This window comes from Phodopus roborovskii, unplaced genomic scaffold (assembly GCF_943737965.1).
Source record: "Phodopus roborovskii unplaced genomic scaffold, PHOROB, whole genome shotgun sequence".
In the NCBI taxonomy this organism is placed as follows: Eukaryota; Metazoa; Chordata; class Mammalia; order Rodentia; family Cricetidae; genus Phodopus; species Phodopus roborovskii.
In genome coordinates, this window is record NW_026126469.1 from 18977265 (window position 1) to 19000061 (window position 22797).

General features: G+C 46.2%; 1 protein-coding gene across 1 annotated transcript in view; it reads left to right on the top strand.

The window, feature by feature from the left end:
- The window catches only part of Itgb5 (integrin subunit beta 5), a 110833-nt gene that overhangs the window by 9751 nt on the left and 78285 nt on the right, over positions 1–22797 (top strand). Inside the window, exons 2-3 of the mRNA XM_051191385.1 lie at positions 7118–7203; positions 18611–18815. Of these exons, the coding sequence (XP_051047342.1) occupies positions 7118–7203; positions 18611–18815 (291 nt within the window). The remainder of the gene's footprint in view (positions 1–7117; positions 7204–18610; positions 18816–22797) is intronic.

Here is a 22797-nt window from a genome sequence, read left to right on the forward strand (position 1 = left end):
CCAGCCATGGCTCCTCCTCATGCCAACGAAGGCCCTATGATCAGGGTTGCAGCCTGGTAGTGAGAGGGTGCCAATTCCTGGCTGACACCCAGTAGGACAGCTGCTGTGGGTTAGGACCCTGCCTGGCAGAAGCCAGTTTTCCAGGTCTAGGTTCCCCTTAGGCTCCCAAAGTCTCCTTCCCTCCCTTGATTTCCTGGTCTCTGGGCCCGCCCTCTCTGCCTTTTCCTGCCACTGGCTACTCCAGTTGGTGTTTCCCCTTCTAATGTCCCTCAGGGTGGCAGTGCCGCCCTTGCCCACCCCACCCGCACCCCGTTCCCTGCTCCTTTGCCGCTTATGATGTCTGTGGGTTTTTAGAGCAAGTGGCAGAGGAGAAAGCAGAAGTCTAAATTAGGGAACTACTGGGATTCCTCTCCCCAGACTTTGCCCTGCTATTTTGATCCTTACTTCTCTTCTACTCTTTTGCAGCTTTACTCATTTTTACAGTTCAGTGGACAAGAGTAGGAAAGAAAAAGCACAGAGTTACATTACACAGTCATGTTTTAATATGTATGTACAGTACGAAATTACACCACAAGCTACAGAGCTGCTTATTACTTCACCAGTGTGTGTGTGTGTTGGTGTGCTGCACACATGTGGTGCATATACAGACACAGAAGCAAATACTCATACACATTAAAAAATAAACAGACTGCGAGGTGGTAGTGCACATCTTCAGTCCCAGCTCTTGGAAGGCAGAGGCGACGGATCTCTGTATGTTTGAGGCCAGCCTGGCCCATAGAGTGAGTGCCAGGACAGACAGCTAGAGCTGCTACACAGAGAAACCCTGACTCAAAAGCAAACAAACTTTGTCATTTTATAAGCACAGTGAATTATTTTGCCTGTAGTCACTATGCTGATGTGTTCATCCCATCTACAAGTTGGTACTTTTGATTTACAATCTCATTCCCCAGCCTGTGTGCCCCTGGCAACCACCATCCTGTTCTCTGATTCTGTAAGCTTGACCTTCAAATTCCATGAGCTTGCTTCATGCAGCTAAGATAGCATGGCTAGTCCTTCTGTGCCTGGCTTGTTTCTTTTATCATACTAGCCTTCAATGACTGGATTTCATTTTTAAAAAGTTAACATTATATATATATATATATATATATATATATGTATATATATACATATGTATATGTTCATATACATATGTGTATATTTTTCTTTGTCATTGATTGTATATATCTGTCATTGTATAGATTTGTCATTGATTGTATATATTTTAAAATTTAAACATTTTTTGAGGCAGGGTCTTATTATTTATCCTGCCTCTACCTCCCAAATGTTGGGATTAAAGGCACGTGTCTCCCTGCCTAGCAAAAATAAAAGTTAAAAAAAAAAAGAAAAAGAAAACAGTGCATATGCCTTCAGAGGCCAGAGACATCAGACCCCTTTATAGGTGCTTGTGAGCTGCCCAGCCTGGGTTCTGGGAACCAAAGAGGGTTTTTAGCAGGATCAGTATGTACTTTTAACTGCTGAGTCATCTCTCCATCCCCTTGAGATGGGGTCTTGCCTAGTTCAGGCCAGTCTTGGACTTGCTGTGTCAATGGGGATAACCTTGACCCTTGGACCCTCCTGCTCCCTCCCCGCCTCCATACTGGGTGCATAGGTGTGTACCACCTCACCTGGTGTCTGAGGTGTTGATGGAACCCAGAACTTGCTGGACGCCAGGCCAGCAATGAACTGAGCACATCCTAGCACTAAGTCTATAATCCATTTTGAGTTGCTTTTTGCATGTGGGGTGAGTTAAGGGTATAGTTCCATTCTGTTGGGTGTGGGTGGCCACTTGTTTCAACACTGCTTACTGAAGGGGCTAAGCTTTTATTGTGGTTGTTAGCGCCATTGATGAAAATTTGTTGACCGTAAATATGAAGTTTTACTTTATGGGCTCTGCTTTGTTTCGTTGATCTGTATATCTTTTTTGGGGGGAGGGGGATGGGGTGAGGTAGGGGTAGAGGTGGGGCTAGTTTTGAGGCAGAATGAAAGGGAAAATTCTGGGGACCTGAGGAGGATAGGAGCCCCTCACTCAGGAATCTGGTCAAAGTCACTGCAGAAAAGCAGAAACAATTACCAGCTGCTTGAGGTTTCTCTTTTCCGTCTATAAACTTGCAGTTTTCTAGGAATCTCAGCAGAAACTCCTTTTGCAGAGAAAGGGCTTCTAAAACCTTTAGGCAACCATAGAATCAGATTATAAATCCGCCAGACGCATTTCTCTTATCAAGAGACAAAGAGGGGCTGGAGAGATGGCGCAGTGATTGAGAGCGCTTGTGACTCTTCCTGAGGATCCGGGTTTGGTTCCCTAGTACCCACAAGCAGTCTTACAACCATGTAACTCCAGTTCCAGGAACTCTGACACCCTCAGGCATGGGCACTGTGCATAGACATCCATGCAGGCAGAACACTCAATGCAGGAAAGAAAAAGAGACTTTTCGGTAACCTCTTTTTCATTATTTTTTATCTTTATTTTATGTGCATTGGTGTTTTGCCTGTATGTATGTATGTATGTATGTATGTATGTATGTATGTATGTATGTATGCCTGTGTAAGGGTGTCAGATTTTGGAGTTACAGACAGTTGTGAGCTGCCATGTAGGTGCTGGGAATTGAAACCAGGTCCTCTGGGAGAGCAATCAGTACTCTTAACCGGTGAGCCACCTGTCCATCCCCCAGTAACCTCTTGAAGTACCTTGAGAGACTAAAATGGTCTTTTTTGGGTAATCTTTACTCTCCATTGAGGAGCCCATGCTCACATTTGGGTGTGTCTCTCTTCTTACTTAAGCTTATACTAAAATGTTCTCAATCAAAACTTCTCAGCTCTGCTGGATAAATTGGCTAGTCCTGAAATTTTTTCCAGTGTTAAAGCAATGAGCCCTACTTTGGTCCAAGTAAAGGCCCCACAAGATCAGGGAGCTCTGTGTGCTGAGGGTGACAGTAGGAACTGCGTCTCAGTCACCTCCCCACTGATATTTTGATTAGTGTAGCTTGCCAGTATATTTGATATTGGGGGAGTATGATACCTCCACCCATTTTTCTCTCTGTTCAAGGCTACTTTGCCTCTTTGAGACAAAACTTAGGATTTCTTATAATAGTTTTAGTGAAAAATGCATGGGACCTGAATAGGAACTGCATGACTCTGTGGTCACTTTGGGTAGTATGTTATGAGCGCTTTCCTGCCCAGACACTCTATTAGTTATATAGCTGTTGGCCAGTGGCTAGATCTTCTTCTTGGATAGCTCTGTCTTAAATGTTAACTCATTTCTGTTCATCTAAGTGGTCTTATTTTACCAGAGAAAGGGTCTGGACCTCTTCTTTCATATCCTACATCTAGACTCCTCCCACTACATCTCCCAGAATCTTCCTTGTCTCCTAGTCCTGTCTTATTTTGCTTTCCTATAGGCCAACAATGCTTTATTCATTAACCAATAAGAGAAACATATTTACAGAATGGCATCTTCCATCAGTAGCATATGTTCTTCCAACCCATGCACATGTCTGTACCAGGCTTTTTCCTTTGGGCCACCGACTAGCTCCTAAATCATGACACGGAGACTTATTAGTTTTGAGTGTTCAGCCTTAGCTCTTTTCTGGCTAGCTCTTTTAAATTAACTCTTTATCTACCTTTTGCCTCAGGGGCTTTTTACTATTCTTCTGTATATCTTATTTCACTGCTTCTCGGGTCTGTTGGCTGCCTGACTACTGTCCCTGGAAGTCTCTCTCCTTGTCTTTTTCTCCTTTCTCTAGAGCCTAGATTTCTCCTCCCGTTTATTTTCTCCCTCCCAGACCCTCCTATCTTTTCTTCTGCCCAGCTATTGGCCATTCAGCTCTTTATTAGACCAATCAGGTGCCTTAGGCAGGCAAGTTGAAAGAAATGCAACACATCTTTACATCATTAAACAAATGCAGCATAAACATTACACCTTTACACCATTAAAGTAATACTCCACAGCATAAACAAAGGTAACATACCTTTGTCTAGTCAAAAATGTTCTACAACACATGTCACTCCACCCCTTCCCCCCCCCCTTCCCCTACTCCCAGACAGGGTTTCTCTGTGTAGCCTTGGTTGTCCTGGAACTCACTCTGTAGACCAGGCTGTCCTCGAACTCACAGAGATCCACCTGCCTCTACCTACTGAGTGCTAGAATCACTGTCTGGCATCACTCCTTTTTTTTTATTTTAAAGCCTATTCAATGTGTTTGAATGTTTTGCTGCGTGTATGTACATGTGCCATTTGTGCGCCTGGTTCATGCAGAGATCAGAAGAAGGCACCGGGTTCCTGGGGCTGGACTGACAGATGGTTGTGAGCTGCCATATCTTCTTCAAGAGCAGCATTGCTCTTAATTGTTGAGTCTTTTCTCTGGGCTCTCCCTTTTTTTCTTTTTAGATTGGTTGTGTATGGGATCATTTTCTTTATTTCTTTTTCAGATAGTGTATAGAATTGTACTGATTATTTCCAATATTTTTTTTGTGTGTGTGTGTGTGTGTGTGTGTGTGTGTGTGTGTGTGTTCGAGCACACTGTAATGTCTGTGTAGAGGCCAGAGGACAACTTTGTGGGGCTGGCTCTCATCTTCCACCTGTATGTGGGTTCCAGAGGTTGAATTTAGGTCACCAGGCTTGTCCAGCAAGTGACTTTACCCACTGAGTTATCTTGTGGGTCTCTCTGTATAATTATTTTTATGATATTTAGTGGAACTTGGGAACACTTCTGTTTCCCTGTATTTTCTTTACCATTCACTATTTAATTTTCTTTTCTTTGTTTTATTTTCCTCCCTTAAGAGCTGAACTGTTGTTGGGCATATTGACACATTCTTATAATCATAGCCTTTGGGAGGCAGAGGCAAGAGGATTGGGAGCTGGGGCCAGAAAGTAAGCAAAACCAAACAAAAGCTGCGAACCTTCTCCTCCCTCCAGTGTGCACTTCTGGTCTCTTTACGCAGCAGTGACCAGGATACAGACAGGTCTGTTGGGAACTAATTGGATCATCTCATTCAGAGAAACTTGCTGGAGATGCATGCAAGCTCCACTCTTGACCGGAGGCCATCCGCACTTTCTGGCAGGAAGTTAAACTGCACCAAGGACACCTGTGTTGTTGGTGCAGCAGGGGAGGGAGGCAGGAGATAGAGTAGAATTAATCACACTGTCACTGTCGAGACCTCTCCCCCAGATGAGTGAGATGGGTGAGGGAAGGCTTGCCTGGCTTTGAAGTTTCCTTCTGATATTAACTTCTAACTTTTTTTTTTTTTAATAATCAGGAATTTGTGTTGAGTTAAATTTTAAAAGTCCTTTATGTTTTTATTTTATTTTTTTGAGATGGGGTTTCTTTGTATCCTTGGCTGTCCTGAAACTCACTTTGTAGACCAGGCTGGCCTTGAACGCATACAGTTCCATCTGCCTTCCTAGTGTTGAGATTAAAGGTGTGCACCACCATTACCCAGCAAAGTCCTTTATTTTTATTTTTTTATTTTTGGTTTTTCAAGACAGGGTATTGCTTTGGAGCCTGTCCTGGAACTAGCTCTGTAGACTAGGCTGGCCTCAAACTCAACAGAGCTGCCTCTGCCTCTGGGATTAAAGGTGTGCGCCACCAACGCCCATCAGTGCTTTATTTTTAAAGGCAGGGTTTCTCACTGAACTCTGCTGGGTTGCTGGTCAGCAAGCCCCAGCCATCCTCTTGTGTCTGTTTCCCCAACAGTGCTGGGGTTGTGGTTGTGTGTATTGTTAGCATCCAGGCTCACCTTGGATAACATGTATGGCCAGGCCAAGATTTTTTTAGGTAGGTGCTGGGGATTTGAACTTAGGTTTTCATGCTTGCACCTCTGCTGAGTCATCTCAGCAGCCCCAGAATGAACAATCCCTGCCTCCTTACCTCCTTCTCTCCCTCCCTCCCTCTCTTTGATAAGGTCTCATTATGTAGCCCTGGTTAATGTGGAACTCACAGAGACCTGCCTGCCTCCAGGGTTCTGGATCAGCAAAAACATTACATAAGCTCTGAAAGACATCTTAGCCAGCCTGGAATTTCCTATGTAGCTCAGGCTGGCCTAGCTCCTGATCCTCCTGCCTCAGTGCTTTCTCAGTACCTAGCAGACAACAATAGGCTTTTCCTCCTTGACCTGAATCAGTCAGTGGATTCCTATATCTTAACCAGCATCGTGTTTCTTCTCTAAGGGGTGTGTGCTGGCATTGAGTATCTGTGGATTTTGATGAATCCCAAGTAATTGGATTCCCAATTTTTAATTTTTTAACATCTAAGTGAAACTGATCCTTTTTTCTTCCCTTTCTCCCCATTTTTGGGTACTCTTAAGTGTAAAAGGACCTTTTCCTTCAGTCAAGGGAAGGATATGCTGAATTATAGGGAAAAAAGATGGCGCCCACGTGATTGGAGCAAAGTAGGAGTTGCTCACCCATGGGCATGTGCTTGTGGAGATTCCAGAGATTGTGTTGGCCTGAGTGAAGGAACCTTGACCTGAAATTAGCACTGGGGTCCTCTATATCCTCACACCTGGTAGGAGTGACTCCTGTCTTGGCCCTCTCCCAGTACTAAAAGACTTTATTAGTAATTTATTATTATTATTATTATTATTATTAGTGTGGTGTGTGTGTATGTGTGTGTATGTATATATGTATGCAATGGCCAGGAGAGGTAGGTAGGTGTGTGTGTGTGTGTGTGTGTGTGTGTGTGTGTATGTATGCAATGGCCAGGAGAGGTAGGTAGGTGTGTGTGTGTGTGTGTGTGTGTGTGTGTGTGTGTGTGTATGCAATGGCCAGGAGGGGTAGGTAGAGGTGTGTGTGTGTATGTGTGTGTGTGTGTGTGTGTGTGTGTGTGTGTGTGTGTATGTGTGTGTGTGTGTGTGTGTGTGTGTGTGTGTGTGTGTATGTGTGCGTGCACATGCAATGGCCAGGAGAGGGCATCCGATTTCTCGGGGATGGAGTTATAGATGGTGTGAGCCATCTGATGTGGGTGCTGGGAAGTAAAGCCAGGTCCTGTGGGAGAGCAGCAAGCCCTCTTAACCGCTATCTCTCCAGCCCGTCAATGATGTTTATAGTGAGAAACTAATCGGTGTATCTTCATCTTGCTTTGAAGGGCTCAACATTTGCACCAGTGGAAGTGCCACCTCATGTGAAGAATGTCTGTTAATTCATCCCAAATGTGCCTGGTGCTCCAAAGAGGTATGTGGGATGGGGAGGAAAAAGAGGGAGAGGGCGGGTTGTGTGTGTGGGGAACCATAGCACACAAATGTACACCAGAAGCTGAACGGTTGCTGGCTCATTCACAGGTCTCTGACTTGTTCTGTGTAATTGTCAACAAGCATTCTACTGCAGAGGTAGATCCACAGCCCCTCATCTCACCTCTCCAGGTTGTTTTGAGACAGTCTCACTAAGTAGCCTGGGCTGGCTTTGAATTTGCTCTCTAGCCTGGGCAGGCCTTGAATTTGCAGCCCTACTCATCTCCAGTACCCGGGATTATAGGCCTGTGCCATCAGCCTCATCTCCAAGCTTCCTCTTCTGGCCTCTTTCTTGCTTTGTTTGTGTGTAGTGCTGAGCCTAAGGCCTTGCACATGCCAGGCAGGCATTCTATCCTGGGCAGATGGTGCTGGCAGACTGCTCACTGGGTCATGCTTTCCTTTGGTTTTCATTTTTAGAGATTGAATTCAGGACCTTGATCTACCCGAGCTAAATTCCCAGCCCACAGGTTCCGGTCGATTTGTAGTGTTGACTGTTACTTGGAGGAACCAAATTGTATTCTCTCAAATGTGGGAACCAGTGAGGATTCAGCTGTGGTCCCTTGATCTTTGGATGAGCGTTCTGAGGAAGAGCTGAGCTTGGGAAGTGAGTTTCTTGTGTAACAATTCAAAGCAGGCCTTGGACTGGCAGTGTCCATAAGTACCATAATGTAAAATGACTACTCTGTCTTTAAAGGAAGTAAAAAAACAAGTTTATTCTGAGCCACTGTGGCCTAGGAACAAGGATTCAAGGATCTAGTATGTTCTACCATGGACAAGTTAAATGAACTTGTGTAGCCCCAGAACAAAAGGAAGTCAGACATATTTGCTGCTCACGTTGGTGGTAGCATTGGGCAGGCTCTACTGCAAAGCTGGGGACCTCTTTCAAAGCTTTTCTTCTGCTTTACATTTACTTATTTCCCTTTCAAATTTTTAGTTAGAGACAGGGCCTCACTATGTAGCTCTGGCTGTTCTGAAACTCATGATGAAGACCAGGCTGCCCTGTAACTCTCAGAGATCCCTTTGCCTCTCCTCCCAAGTGTTGTGATTGAAGATATGGTGTAATCTACTGCTGTTTCAGCCAGCAATTAGCTATCCAACCTCTCTGAGCTAGCAGGTCTTCACCCCAGCCTTTGAATCTTAAGTCATTTAGAACAATAAAGATTTAGTTAAAGCTACCTTTAGTAGCAGCAGCAGAGATAGTGCCTGTGGGAACAGAATTCATGCCAGGCTGTGGCCTAAAGCATCTGGGCTGCTGCCAGAAAAGCAGGCCAGTGACTTCAGAATCACACTTCACATGGATGGAAGTGTGGTGACATGATGAAGAGGAGCTGAGAATTCTGCATGTGGATTGGCAGGAAGAGAGAGCCACTGGGCCTGACGTGAGCATTTGAAACCCAAACCCTGCCCCCAGTGACACACTTCCTCCAACAAGGTCACACATCCTAATCTCTCTCAAGTAGTACCGTTTCCTAACAACCAAGTATTCAAATATTTGAGCCTATGGGGAGCCAGCAAAGTCTGTCTCACCACCACATTGAGGCAGGACCAAGGCCCTCGCCACAGTGTCTAGGCTGAGCAAGATCTCTCTCCATAGAAAATGGGTTCCAAAAAGCCAGTTCATTCACCAGGGATACACCTTGGTCCCACTGGCACTGGCCTTCTCAAATTGCCCAAGCCACCCACTGTCACCTGCATTCAGGGAGCCTAGTTTGGTCCTATGCAGGTTACCCAGCTGTCAGTCCAGCGAGCTCAGGTCAGCTGTTTCTGTGGGTTTCCCCATCCTGGTCTTGACCCCTTTGTTCATATTATTGATACTCCCTCTCATTTCCTGGACTCTGGGAGCTCAGCCCAGTTGTTAGTTGTAGATGTCTGCATCTGCTTCCATCAGTCATTGGATGAAGGGTCTATGATGACAATTATAGTAGTCATCAGTCTGATTACAGGGGAAGGCCAGTTCAGGCATCCTCTCCACTATTGCTTAGAGTTTTATCTGGGGTCATCCTTGTATTCCTGGGAATTTTCCTAGTGCCAGGTTTCTAATTAATCCCATAATCCCTGTATCAAGGTAATTCTTCCTTGATCTCCCTCTCTGTCCTTTCCCCAACTCAACTGTCCTCAAGTTCGCCTTCCCACTTCCCTTCTTCCTTCCTTCTCCACTCTCAACCCCCACCCCCACCCCGACTTACTTAGGATTTTGCTTATTTCCCCTTCCTAGGCTGATCCATGTTACCTAGGTTCTCTGGGGTTGTGGCCTGTAGGCTGACTATCCTTTGCTTTATGCCTAATATCCACTTATGAGTGAGTCCATACCATATTTGTCTTTCTGTGTCTGGGTTACCTCACTCAGAATGGCTTTTTCTAGTTCCATCCATTTGCCTGCAAATTTCAAGGTGTCATTGTTTTTTATTTCTGAGTAGTACTCCATTGTGTAAATGTACCACATTTTCTTTATCCATTCTTTGGTTGCAGGGCATCTGGGTTGTTTCTGTGTTCTGGCTAGTATGAATAATGCTGCTATGAACATAGCTGACCAAATGTCCTTGTGGTATGAATGTGTATCCTTTGGGTATATACCCAAAAGTGGCATTGCTGTGTCGTGAGGTAGATTTATTCCCAATTTTCTGAGAAATCACCAAACCATTCTTCCTCCCGTCCTCTCTCCCTCCCTCCCTCTCTTCCTCCCTCTCTCCCTCCCTCCCTCCCTCTTTTCCTACCTTCCATGCCTTACAAACACAAATAAGGTACTTGGTCACTAGGGAAATGACATCATATACACCAGAATATATTTAGCACCAGAATTGCTGCCACTTTGTTACAAGCACGTCAGTAGAAGCAGGGAGGCATAAAGTACACTGCATCTTCTATCTCGGTTCATGAGGGACATGTGCTTTGAACAGTGTTTTGCATGAATTAAGCACTACGATAATCTCATTGTAAAATAGTATTTGGAACTGGTTCTGTAGATCAGGCTGGCCATGAACTCACGGAGACCCACCTGCCTCTGCCTCCTCCCAAGAGCTGTGTTTACAAATGGGTGCTGCTGCCATGTCCAGCTGAGCTGCTTGTCTTAAATGAAGTTTCCAGGTCACCTTTCTAAACCGTTGTTAGAACCGTGAATCACAAACTCTCCTTTGTGAGTAAAAGGAGGCAGACCTGCAGTTTGGGCTGGCCCAGTCTGTGTAGTGTGGTGTGTGGGAGACTGGAGGATAGCTTCTGGAGGTAATAATGCATCTGTTTCATTGAGGATATTCTGAGTCCCAGAGAGGTAGAGCCACACTTACGTGCCAACCGTGGGCTAGGATTTGCCAGCCTCACTTCTGAAGCTCAGGTCTTCTAGATGACAGTGACTCTTAGCACGTGGACTCAGCATCCCGCATGCGCTAGGAGAACACAACTAAACAAGCCTCTCCGAGAAAGGAATCAGTGTGGAGCCAACCATTTCCTGTTTGCAGTATCTTTGTAATGAACCTTCTCTGGAAGCACTTTTGCTTCTCTATGCCTCCAAGACGGATCCAGGTGCTCACCCTCCCTCGGCCCTTCACCAAGTGGCCCTGAGTGCCACTCGGTAAAGCATAGATGCCTCACACTGCTACCTCCTCCTGAGGTTCTCCAGCTGGCCCTCCTTCCCTTTGCTAGCAAATTTGTTAAGAATCTGTTTAGACCTTGTCTGCTCTGTGAACTTTGCAGGATAAACCTGCCTCTCTACCCATGCATCTACCCACCAGCCCCCTTTATCTGTCCCTCTGATAGAGAAAGGGAACTCCCTCCACTGGAAACTTAGGGCATGGGTTTAATCTGCTCACTCACCGCTGTGTCCTCATCACTCACAGTGGTCCCAGGCAGTAGCAGTTGCTCAGTAGCTATCCGATGAAGGATGTTGTTGGATGGCTATTTGTCATGTGCAGCGTTCAGGTCCTGACTTCCCCTTTGCCTTTGTGTCTTCGGTGCCTCTGTGTTAATAATCTTTTCCCCATACTTAGCCCCTCTTCCTGGGTTCATGTGCTTTCCTACCTGTTGCTAATTAAATAACCATCTTTTTTGCCTTATTCATACCCAGTGGCCTTCCAACGTTAGGATAGGAATTCATATTTGATAAGACTTGCTAAACAAACATGGAGTTAGGCAAAGTTTAAATCCCAGCTTTGCCATGATCTACTCTTGGTCTGAGCGAGGGCCTTTGGTAGCCCAGACTGGTCTTGACTTGCTGGGATGACTTTGAACTTCTGATGTTCCTGTTCTACCTCCTAAGCCTTAGGATTGCAGGTGCATCACCACAATCAGTTTGTTTACATCGTAGCTTAGATATAGCTCAGGCTGTCCTCAAATTCTGCCTCTGCTTCTGGAGTGCTGGGGTTTTCAGGTTGTGAGGTATTTCATGGCCCTACAAGACCTCTATTAATTTCTTGAAATATAGAATAAAGGTGATATTACCCAGCACCTAGCCTTCCTGGACATACATGAGGTTAAGAACAGGAGGGCTTCTGATAAACAGAACCTCCTAAATGGCTGAATGAGTCATCCGGTAGACAGCCATTGTTGACTATGAGCATATTCTGGTGGAATGGGCGGTGGGTTCTGGGAGCCAGGGTCTCTTTTTCACTCTGTTTCTTTCTTATCCAGTACTTCCAAAAGCCTGACCTGATACTGATGGTGAATAAATCATTCTAAGTGACCCTCGTCGCTCTAGTCCACACACGGGGTTCCTAGCTAGCCCCCTGGGTATCTTCTCTGCTTGCACAGAGCTGCATTCTTGGCAGCTTCCTAACTCTGGGTTGAGCTGTCCCTGTGGCATCGATTGTGTTTGGGGATGCTAGGGCTGCGACTTCAGGAATGGTTTTGATCTAACTTGTGCCTTAGCAAGACAGAGTAGCACAAGTACAGCTTGTGCCTTCTTAGCCACATTCTGGGATGCTGTCAGAGGAGCAAGGTCTCTCTGCCAGGAGCATGTGATACATGAGCATATTTAGGGCTGGTACCCAGTGGACAGCCTCAGTGGATCTTAGCCAGAGTTAGCCAGAATGGTTTTTAAATTTGTTTTCCAGGCAGGATCTTAATCTGTAACCCGGACTGCCCTTGAACTCAGGGTCCCCCTTCCTTAGCCTTATGCATGCTGGGATTACAGGTGTGTGCAGAGTTCATCCTCTGTCACCATCAGCTTCATCTTCCGGGAACCCTCTGCTAGGGGACCCTGTCTCTGCATTTGACGCTTGCCGTGACCTAATTCCACTTTTCCTGTCACTGTATTCAATAGGAGCTGAGTAGGAAGCAGCCCGTGTCCTACCTGTTTTAGTTCTTCCTTCTGGTTCTTTGCCTGCTTCTGCAGCATGGTCCTGTTTGCCCTGGCTTCTTTCTTTTGCTTCTGTGGTTGCAGGGGCTTCAGCCTTACTCTCTCCACCTTTAGCACCAGGCTCTCCAGACCCTTTCCTACCCAAAGAGTGTGTGTAAACTGTGCCCATTGCCTCGCCTCTGTCCACATGGCATACTCCCTCAACCTGTTCTGGCCCTCCTGACCCTTAGCCTCAGAACACTGACACTCTGTCCTGCCCAGCAGGAACACAGCAAACACCATCAGTGTATTATCTGCATCGATATTTTTGTTCATTGCTCTTTTTTTTTTTTTTTAGACAGGGTTGCTCTGTGTAGTCACTGTGTAGACCAGGTTGGCCTGCCTCTGCCTCTGCCTCTGCCTCTGCCTCCTACTTGCTGGGATTAAAGGTGTGAGCCATCACTGCCCAACAACCATCACTTTCACTGTAAATTTTGTTCTTCCCTCAGTAAATTTGACAACCCAGCCAAGAATGAGAGTGGACACTTTTGTGGCAGGCTGGGGACAACCCACAACCTCTCCGCTTGTATTTCACTCTCTAAAACTCACACCACTACACCTAGCTATGACGAGGATGACGAGAAAGCGTGGCTGTGTGCCAGGAACCAAGGGGGAAGGAGTTGAGTGACCTAGCTGTCTATGTCCTGGGCAGGCAGGGCAGTGTAGCCTGCAGGGGGACAGGCTGAGGAGGTCATGGTCCCAAGGGGATGGACGGCGCGTCAGGGAGGGTACAGAGGAAGGTAGGCAAAGCTTACCTTGGCCTGGGGAACGTGGGTAGGTTGCTAAGGTGACTGTTAAGATTCAGTGAGGTGATGTGATCATGGACAGTACCAGGCTGGGAATTCCAGGAGATTCACCAGGCCAGGCAAACTCTGAAGTCTTGTGTGTGGGCAGGCGGTGATTGGTGTGGGTGGGAAGAGGTCAGAAGTAGAAGATTGGTGCTGCCCCAGCTGGGAGAGGTACCCTTGGTCTTGGTGGGTGTGGAAAGGAAGACTGAAGGAGAAGAGGATGGGAAAGAGGTCAAAGTATGAAAGCGTGAGGGAGACAGGTAGGAAGCCAGAATCATTCTGGGACATCATGGTGACAGGAAAGGTAGAGAAGACAGTATTTTTTTAATTAATTAATTAGCTAGAGAAGAAGTGAAACACCCCCCCAAAAGAATACAAAGATAAAACAAACAAACAAACAAACAAAACCCTCCAAAAAACAGTATTTGGCCAACTCAGAATGAAATGGGCATTCATTAAAGGGATCTCTCAGTGCTGGGCTGAGAGCAGTCATCTTGGTCTACTGTGTTTTGAAATAGTGCAAGGATGACCCAGCACAGACAGAGGGGCCTGGCCCTCTGGCCTTGATGCCAGCCTGTGGAGCTCCCCCGAGCACTGGCCTTGACCGCTGGGAAAGGGATTTGATTGGTGAAATGTGCAGGGAATAAGGAGTTTCTGTTGCAGCCACAAATAGCACCTTCAAAGTGACCTCCGAGTGACAGGCGGTGCAGGCAGAAGAGCCTGGTATGGTGACTTGCAAGTTCAGGGTGGGAGCACCTCCCATTGCTTTCTTCTATCATTAGTGCAGGATGAAGCTGTCAAGGAAGATGTGGGTTCCTGTTCTATTCTGTTGCTGCTATTGATCACTTGCCTGTAACAGGTTCTTTGGGAGTCCTTAAGAGACTTTGATCAGGGTGTTTCCCTGTGGTGCCTGTTCATGTACTAAAACAGTGAGCAGCTACAGTAGCCATGGCATGGTCACCGGAAGCCCACCTTGAACTAGCTTCCTCTTCTTCTGTGTTGAGATGAGTCCTCTTTGTTGGTGGATGTTTCTGTCCCTCCAGCAGCTCCCAAATAAACACACCAAGGCTTACATTAATTATAAATGCTCGGCCAATTGCTCAGGCTTGCTACTAGCTAACGCTTACACTTAAATTAGCCCATATTTGTTATCTATGCTTTGCCAAGAGGCTTGGTACCTTTTCTCAGTATGGCGTGCCCATCTTACTTCTCCCTGCATCTGCTGACTCTGCCTTTCTTCCTCTAGGCATCCTTAGTTTGGTTGTCCCACGTGTACTTGCTGCCTGGCTACCAGCTGGTTAGTTCTTTACTAACCAATGAGAGTAATACACATTCACAGTGTACAGAAGGATTATTCTACAGCACCTCTCCTCACTCCTTAGTGGTTTTACCTCTCTGTCCCTTAAGTCCATGTCAAGAAGGTGTTTGTCCTTCAAGTTTGATGGGTGGTGGGAAGATCTTTGCGTTTGGGGCTGGCTCCAGAACATCACTGTGTTTAGAAGCATGAGTCTGAGCTTAGTCATTTTGCTGCTGCAAACTCAGCAGTAGGGGATACAAAGAACACTGAATTTGGGCCAAGATGTCAGGGGTTGAGATGAACTCAAAGCTCTTGGGTGGCTTGAGACATGTGGATCTTTGACTCTCATCCTTATGTGAGGGGTAGGCACCAGGCGACTCACTCACTTTGGAATGGGATGTGTCTGACACCTGGCAGAGGATTGGGCATGAAGTCTCTGTGATCTGATGTTCCTGAGATGTCAGACCTCCAGCCACTGTGAAGAAGACATTCTCCATCATGAGTCTTTTTTGTAAGGGTTTCTAATTAGTTTCCAGAGATGGCTCAGAGGCCAGAAGCATATTGAGTATTCTTGCAGTGTCGGAGTTCAGTTCCTGCCAACATCAGGCAGACCACACTTCCTGTAATCCAGTCTCAGGAGATCTGAACTCTGTTGGCACCTGTTCTCATATGTGCATATCCCTAACACCCACCCCCACCCTGTGCACACACACATGTACATGTAACCAAAAATAAATTTTAAAAAGCTTTATAATTTGATGTGTCTTTATTCACAGAGCTCTTGGGACATTTTCTTGACTTACATTGTTTTCCCACCTGGAAGGTCATAGAGCCCAGACCAACCTCTGGTTTCTGTGGCTTCAAGTTTTTTCTCTTTAAATAGTTATCTGTGTGGCTAGGCAGTGGTGGAGCATGCCTTTAATCTCAGTAATTTGGAGACAGAGGCAGGTGTATCTTTGTGAGTTCAAGGCCAGCCTGGGCTACAGAGTGAGAGCTCCAAAGCTACATAGAGAAACCCTGTCTCATAAAACAAAAACAAACAAACAAAAAAGTTATCTGTGCTTGTATGGAACTTAAATAGCAGAAGGAACTTGAGATAGCATGGGGGTTCGGCTCCCTGATGGGTTTCAACACTCCTTGTCTCTTCATTAGGCCACAAGGACCATTTCAGAAAGATGGTCCATTTTTAAGGCCATCTAAAGGTTCTATAGATGTGTCATGTCATGCCTAGTATTGCCTTAGCTGATGGATCTGGGCACAAGTTCGGAGACAATGGCAAGGTTTGACACATAGGTAGAGCATTGAGCACGTCAGTGACACCAGTGGGCCTGTCCCAAAGTGAGCAGCTGGATCAGGGAAAGGGCAATAGTGAGCATGCAAGTGAGATGGATGGTGCCAAGAAGAGGCCTAAGTTTGGTCTGAGTGGCCCAAAGTCCATGTTCATTGCTCTCTGTACAGGGACTCTTCCTAAAGAGAGCTCCTGAGAGCAGACAGGCTGGCTCTGACCTGGCTTTGCTTATTTACAATTCTGCATGCTGGCCATGATAGGTTATGCCTCAGCAGCCTCAGCAATCTCAGTAGTCAGGAAGCTAAGGCAGGAGGATTACCACAAATGTGAGGCCAGCTTGGTCTAAAACAAAGAATTTCAAAATCTTCTTGACAGTCGTGTCTCCTCCCCCCCTCCCCCTGAGTGCTCGAGCACACACGCATACACAAGGTCTTTCTATGAAGCCCAGGCTGGTCTTGCTTGAACTCAGAGATCCATCTGCCCCTGCCTCCCAAAATGCTGGGAGTATAGACATGGGCTACCATGCCCAAAACTCTTGACTTTTTAGCTTTAAAGTTTGCAAAGATTCTCAAAGTCATTGATTGGTCCTGTAAGAGCCACACCCTTGATGGAGGTTGTGCCCAACTAGATTTTTATGCTTCTGCCAATAGTCTGACTTCTGGCACAGCAGGCTAGGGACACTGACTCATCTGAAGTTTTGTGTCCTTACTGCCAGCCGTCCAGGGATTATGTGGCCTGGTGTTGGTATCCACCCAGCTACAGAAGGGAGAACAGCTTGGGCTTGCTTTGCTGTAAAAAGTTTTCCTGGTGGGACTGTAGTTCAGTTGGTAGAGTGCTTGTTTAGCATGAAGCCCTGTCTTCCATCTCTAGCACCTTATAAAATCAGCCCTAGAATTTGGGAGATGGAGGTGGGCAGATCAGAAATGCAAGGTCATCTTAGGCTACAGGTAACTTTGAAACCAGCTGCCAAATGACCATGCCTATAAACAAGCAGCAACCACATTTAAAAAACCAGACCCCTTTCCCAAAAATCCTCAACACAGGTGCTGTCGTTTATAGCAGAAATGATTTTTTTTTTTTCATTTTAAAATTAATGGCTCAAACCCTTAGGAGCCCCATGTTAGGCTTCCTCATTCTAATTTACAGCTTTCTCCTCAATCCAACTTAAGAACCAACCTCTCCAGTCTCAGTCTTTCTCAACATTCCTTCCAGCTTCTCTTTTTTCCTTTAGGTTTTTTGAGACAGGTTTATGTAGCCCAAGTGAGCCTCAGGCTTGGTATGTAGCTGAGGCTGGTCTTGAACTCCTGTCTCTTGAGTGCTGGGAATGTCACTGCAATGTTCATCAATGCTTCTTACTATATAAACATCAGTAAAGATGAAAATGGCTGGGTGTTGGTGGCCCTGCCTTTGATCCCAGCTCTCAGGAGGCAGAGGCAGGCATCTCTGTGAGTTCTAGACCAGCCTGGTCTACAAGAGCTAGTTCCAGGACAGGCTCCAAAGCCACAGAGAAACAAACAAAGACGAAAATGAAGGTCCCTTTTTTCTTCTGTTCATTTTGCCCTAATGCAGAGAAAATTGTGTTTTCTGCCTTCTTAGACTGCCCACTCTACCTCTCACCCCTCCACCCCAACCCTGTGCAGAGGGGTTGTGTGCACATCAGGCAAGTGTTCCCTCACTGAGCTACACCCCAGACCTTTGTCTTCATAATCTTCGTGCCTTGGAATTTCTGCTTAGTTTTCCTGCTTGTTGTGTATAACTCTTTTGAAGTGAGTGATGAGCTGTGTTTTTCTTATGGTTTAGGTTTACCAGATTGTAGGATCTTCTTATCAGGGAATGCAGCATTCCTGAGTGTGTGTCTGTGTGAGGTTGTTGGGCCCCGTGAAACTGGAGTAATAGATGGTCATGAGCTGCCATGTGGTTGCTGGGAATTGAACCTGAGTCCTCTGGAAGAGCAGCCAGTGCTCTTAACCTCTGAGCCATCTCTCCAGCCCCTGAGTATTTCTTTTATGATAGAAGACTTGTGGTAATAATGGCGGCACATACCTGAATCTCCGTTCTACAGAGTGAGTTCCAGGACAGCAAGTGCTACACAGAGAAACCCTGTTTTTTGTTGTTTTGAGATGGGGTTTCTGTGTAGTCTTAGCTGTCTTTGGCTGTACTGGAACTCTGGCTGCAAACTCACAGGGATCCACATGCCTCTGAGCATTGAGATTAAAGGCGTCCATCACTACCACCTGGCAAAAGAAGACTTGTAGGAGCAAACTGCTGATGCTGTGCGTGTGTACTCTCCCATGTAGCTTTGCTTTGCTTTGCTCTGTCCTTTCTCTCTCTTTCTCCACAGTGCTGGGATCTAACAGGTCATGCACATGCTAAGTAAGCATTATTTATACCAAGCTACAAACCCAGCCAATTTCTTCTTCTTGCTGAATGTGTAGACAGGAATGTTTTGGTCACCAATATTGAGAGTGAAAGCAATGTGTTTATATGCTAACATTGGTTCACACAGGCCTGGGTGACCAGCGCTTTAGCTGATCCTCTTAATCCTCATGAAGCCTATGGATGGGGATTACCACTGTCTCCACTTTAAAGATGGAGTGCAGCTTCAGATCTCACCCTGATGGCTGTCTGCCTTTGTCTTGTTTCTCCACCCAGTACTTTGGCAATCCTCGGTCCATCACCTCTCGGTGTGATTTGAAGGCAAACCTCATCCGAAATGGCTGTGGAGGTGAAATGGAGAGTCCAGCCAGCAGCACTCATGTGCTCCGGAGCCTACCCCTCAGCAGCAAGGGCTCCAGTGTCACAGGCTCTGACGTCATCCAGATGACACCACAGGAGATTGCAGTGAGCCTCCGGCCAGGTGAGTCCTCCTTGGGATGTGTTGGTGTGTTGTGGGCTCAGCAAAGCCCAATAGGCGGGGTGTGCTAACATGGAGAATGAATGGGCTTGGTTGAGGTCAGAGCCAGGAGAAGATGGTAATGGGACAAGAGGCTCATATACAGAACAGAGTATGGGGTTGCTGGAGATGAGACTAGCTGGAACATCGTGGCTTCCCCCCCACCCCCAAGACAGAGCATCTCTGTAGCTTTGGAGCCTGTCCTGGCACTCGCTGTATAGACCAGGCTGGCCTGGAACTCACGGAGATCTGCCTGCCTCTGTCTCTGAAGTGCTGGGATTAAAGGTGTTTGCCACCACCACCTGGCCTATTTATTTATTTATTTATTTATTTATTTGATTGTAGTAGAAGTTTTGCCTGCATACATGATGCATGTATTGTATTGTTACTTCAGCAACAAGTAAAATGAACAAGTAAATCCTGACACCCCCCCATGATGAAAACACAGTATTATGGTAGAATATGTGCATGTGGATATATATATATATATACAATAAATATGTACATATGCATGCATGTGTGTGTGTGTGTGTGTGTGTGTGTGTGTAGTCCCACATACTGCTGTCATGCAGTTTCTTGTATTAGAAATAAAGTGAGAACAATGTTGGGTGTTAGTGAGTGCAGTGGCAGACAGGTCTGGCAGGACTAGAGTCTGGGACACACCCAAGCCACAAAGATGTTTTGGTAGAGATGAAGACTTGGGGAGGAGGTGAGGAAAAATGGAATCTCAAGTTCTAGCATCATGGTGAATATGTTTGTAGAGATGGATACACTTGAAACCATAATGCCTCTTAAAATTTTGAAGCCACAGTTTTACTATTTATAAAGAGAAATAGGCAAAACTCTCATCTATGAGGAGAGAGATCATGGATGTTTGTACTTAGCAAGGATCTCAGTCCACCGTGTGAGTCCTTGCCTCCAGGAAGCTCTTCATTGCTGGAGGGCTGTCAGCTGTGTGCGGATTAGCTTTTCCATTATAAAGCTGACACACTGCTTTCATGGTTTCTCACCAGCCCTGCCCCTCTTACCTCAAAATAAGCATTTGTTGAGTGAAAAGGAATATTTACACAAGACTAGCCAGGGACAAGCCTTAGCATAACTTGAAAGATACCCCAGGAAGTGCAGGTTACCATCTCAGGGTAGGTCTGAGGGAGAAGGAATGGGGCTGGGTGGTGAGTGGGGGAGGGAGAGGGAGATGAGAAGGATTTCTTCTTTTATTCTTAATTTTTTTAAACTTTCATCTTGGGCTAGAGAGGTGGCTCAGCCATTAAAAGTTCCATGTACTTGTCTGTCATGGTGGCGCACACCTTTATCCCAACACTTGGGAGGCAGAGGCAAGGTGATATTTATGAGTTCAAGGTCAGCCCGGGCTACGTAGTGAGACCTTGTCTCAAAAACAGTTCTGTCCATCAACCCACTGACTCATGCATCCATCCATTTGTGTGCCTGTGTGCGCATGTGGGTGGAAGCCAGAGAACAGCTTATGGGAGTCTGTTCTCCGTTTCCACTGCATGAATCCAGGGATCAGGTCGTCAGTCTTTTTGGCAAACTTCTTTACCCTCTGAACTATCCTTCTGGCCTGTCATTTTTATTATTACTTTTTTTGTTTTGTTTTTTCTTTTGGTTTGGTTTTCGAGACAGGGTTTCTCTGTATTGCTTTGGCGCCTGTCCTGGAACTAGCTCTATAGACCAGGCTGGCCTTGAACTCACAGCGATCCACCTGCCTCTGCCTTCAGAGTGCTAGTATTAAGGGTGTGCTCCACCAACGCCCAGCTAAGATACACAATTTTAAAGTGTTGAGGCCACTGGTTCTAAGTTGACCATGAAGTTGGGTCACACTAATTTCAGATCATTTTCCCACCAGTAGTTCGAACTAACAAACTACCTCTCCTCTTCCAAACCATTCGTCTCTAAGATGTTGCCTTCGCTGAACAATCCCCAGTTACATGACTTAGGGCCTTTCATTCACCCACATTGTAAAATGGGCTTTTCCCTGGTTTTTGAACCAGGGTCTCACTGTGTAGCTCAAGTTGACCTGGAATTTGTGTGACTGCCCATCTTAACCCTCCCAAGTCAGGTAGTGCCATGCCCCTGACTTAATTCTTTTTATGGTCGAATGATACTCCATGTAGTTAGGCTGGGATTTAGTTGATGGACTGTTTCCACTGGATAGTTTTGAACATCATGTATAAGATTTTTGGGAGGCCATGTGTTTTCAATAATTTGGGGTCTATAGCGAGGAGTAGAATTGCTGGATCGTATGGTAATTCTGTGTTTAGCTTTCTGAAGAACTGCCAAACTTTAAGCAGGGTTTTGTATAAATACAAGGATCATGTTTTCCATTCCATTTCAACGCTGGAAACTGTATGTCAGGATAAGAATTTTTTTGAAAAATCTTCAACAAAAGGCTTGAAATTTCTTAGGACATGCATTTTAAGTAAAAGTTAAAGAGAGAAGCAAAAGCTAGAGATAGTTTTCAAACACTGGGAGACTCAAAAGGTTCATTTGAGTTAGTTACTCACCTCGTCTGTTAGCTTCTTAAACATTTCTTTTTTTAAAATATATTATTATTGCTTGTGTTTGTGCACACGATGTGTGTGTGTGTGTGTGTGTGTGTGTGCCACACATGTACCATGGTGTATGTGTGGAGGCCAGAGGACACATTTTTTTTTTTTTTTTGAGACAGGGTTTCTCTATGTAGGCCTGGCTGGTGTGGAACTCACTATATAGACCAGGCTGGCCTAGAACCTGCAGAGATCCACCTGCCTTTGCCTCCCAAGCACTGGGATTAAAGGCGTGTGCCACCACGCCTAGCCAGGGGATACCTTTTACTGATGGCCTGAGTTCAGATACCTGGAACCCACATAAAAACCCGGATGCAATAGTGCACTTATGTAACCTTAGCGTTGCTGAGATGGGTTACGGGAACAGGAGAATTAGGAAAACTGCCTAAAGTTAGCTAGTCAGCAGCCAGAGTATATGTGCAAAGCTGCAGAAACAAAGCGAGAGAGGCCCTATCACTGAACAAGGTAGAAGGCAAGAACCAGCTTTGGAAAGTTGCCCTCTGACCGCCTGGTGTTGGGCACACATGGACACACAATGGGAACACCCACACACACCCACACACCCCACCCCCGTTTATTGAGATGGCAGGAGTCTTTATTGGTTAAGATCCTGCCATGTCTTGACTTCTGAACAAAGTCAGTCTTAGAGTTCTGTTCTCAGTCTAGCGTCTTTACCATCTGATGCATGTTCCCAAGGACAAAAGAGAAGCTTTCTTATTAAAGGGAAGCCAGAGAGAAGAAAGTGTTAACATACCTTCCGGGCCGGTGGCTAGTTAGTACTTGATTATAGTGGGAGAACCTGTACTTATGAGCTGAGCATTGGCAGGAATCCTGGGCTAAACACAGGCAGCCCTGGGTGCTTTGAATCAGGAAAACAGCAAGAGAGGGGCTGCTGGGTTGGGCTGGGGTGGGGACTGCCACTCTCTCAGGTGTAGGAGATCAGCTTCTCTTTGTAGTTCACGTTACTGCATTTCTCTGATCCCACCGATGGTCCTGAGTTGGGGATTATGGTGGGACAGCAATAGAGAGAAGATGTTCAAGCCTGCAGGGCTCCCAGGTAGAGAGGGGGGCTGGGGGGTGGGGTGTAACAAATCCAGGCATGTGGCTTGGGCTGGTATCACCAGAAGCAGGCACATACCAGCTCTGTTGGTGAAGATGAGGCCATCAGTTAGAGTCCTGGGCAGTGTAAGGCAGTAGCTTGCTGGGAAAGTGGAAGGGAAGAGCGAGTCTAAGCAGAGTCACACCCAAAGATGGGGAAAGTGCCCGGACCTGTCCCTGGAAAGCCACTCCACACATGGCTGTGGTACCACCAGCCTCCCTGTCAGCATGCAAACCAGGGAGGCCACCCTTGCTGGGCTGCTGGGGTACTCCCTGCAGAGTGA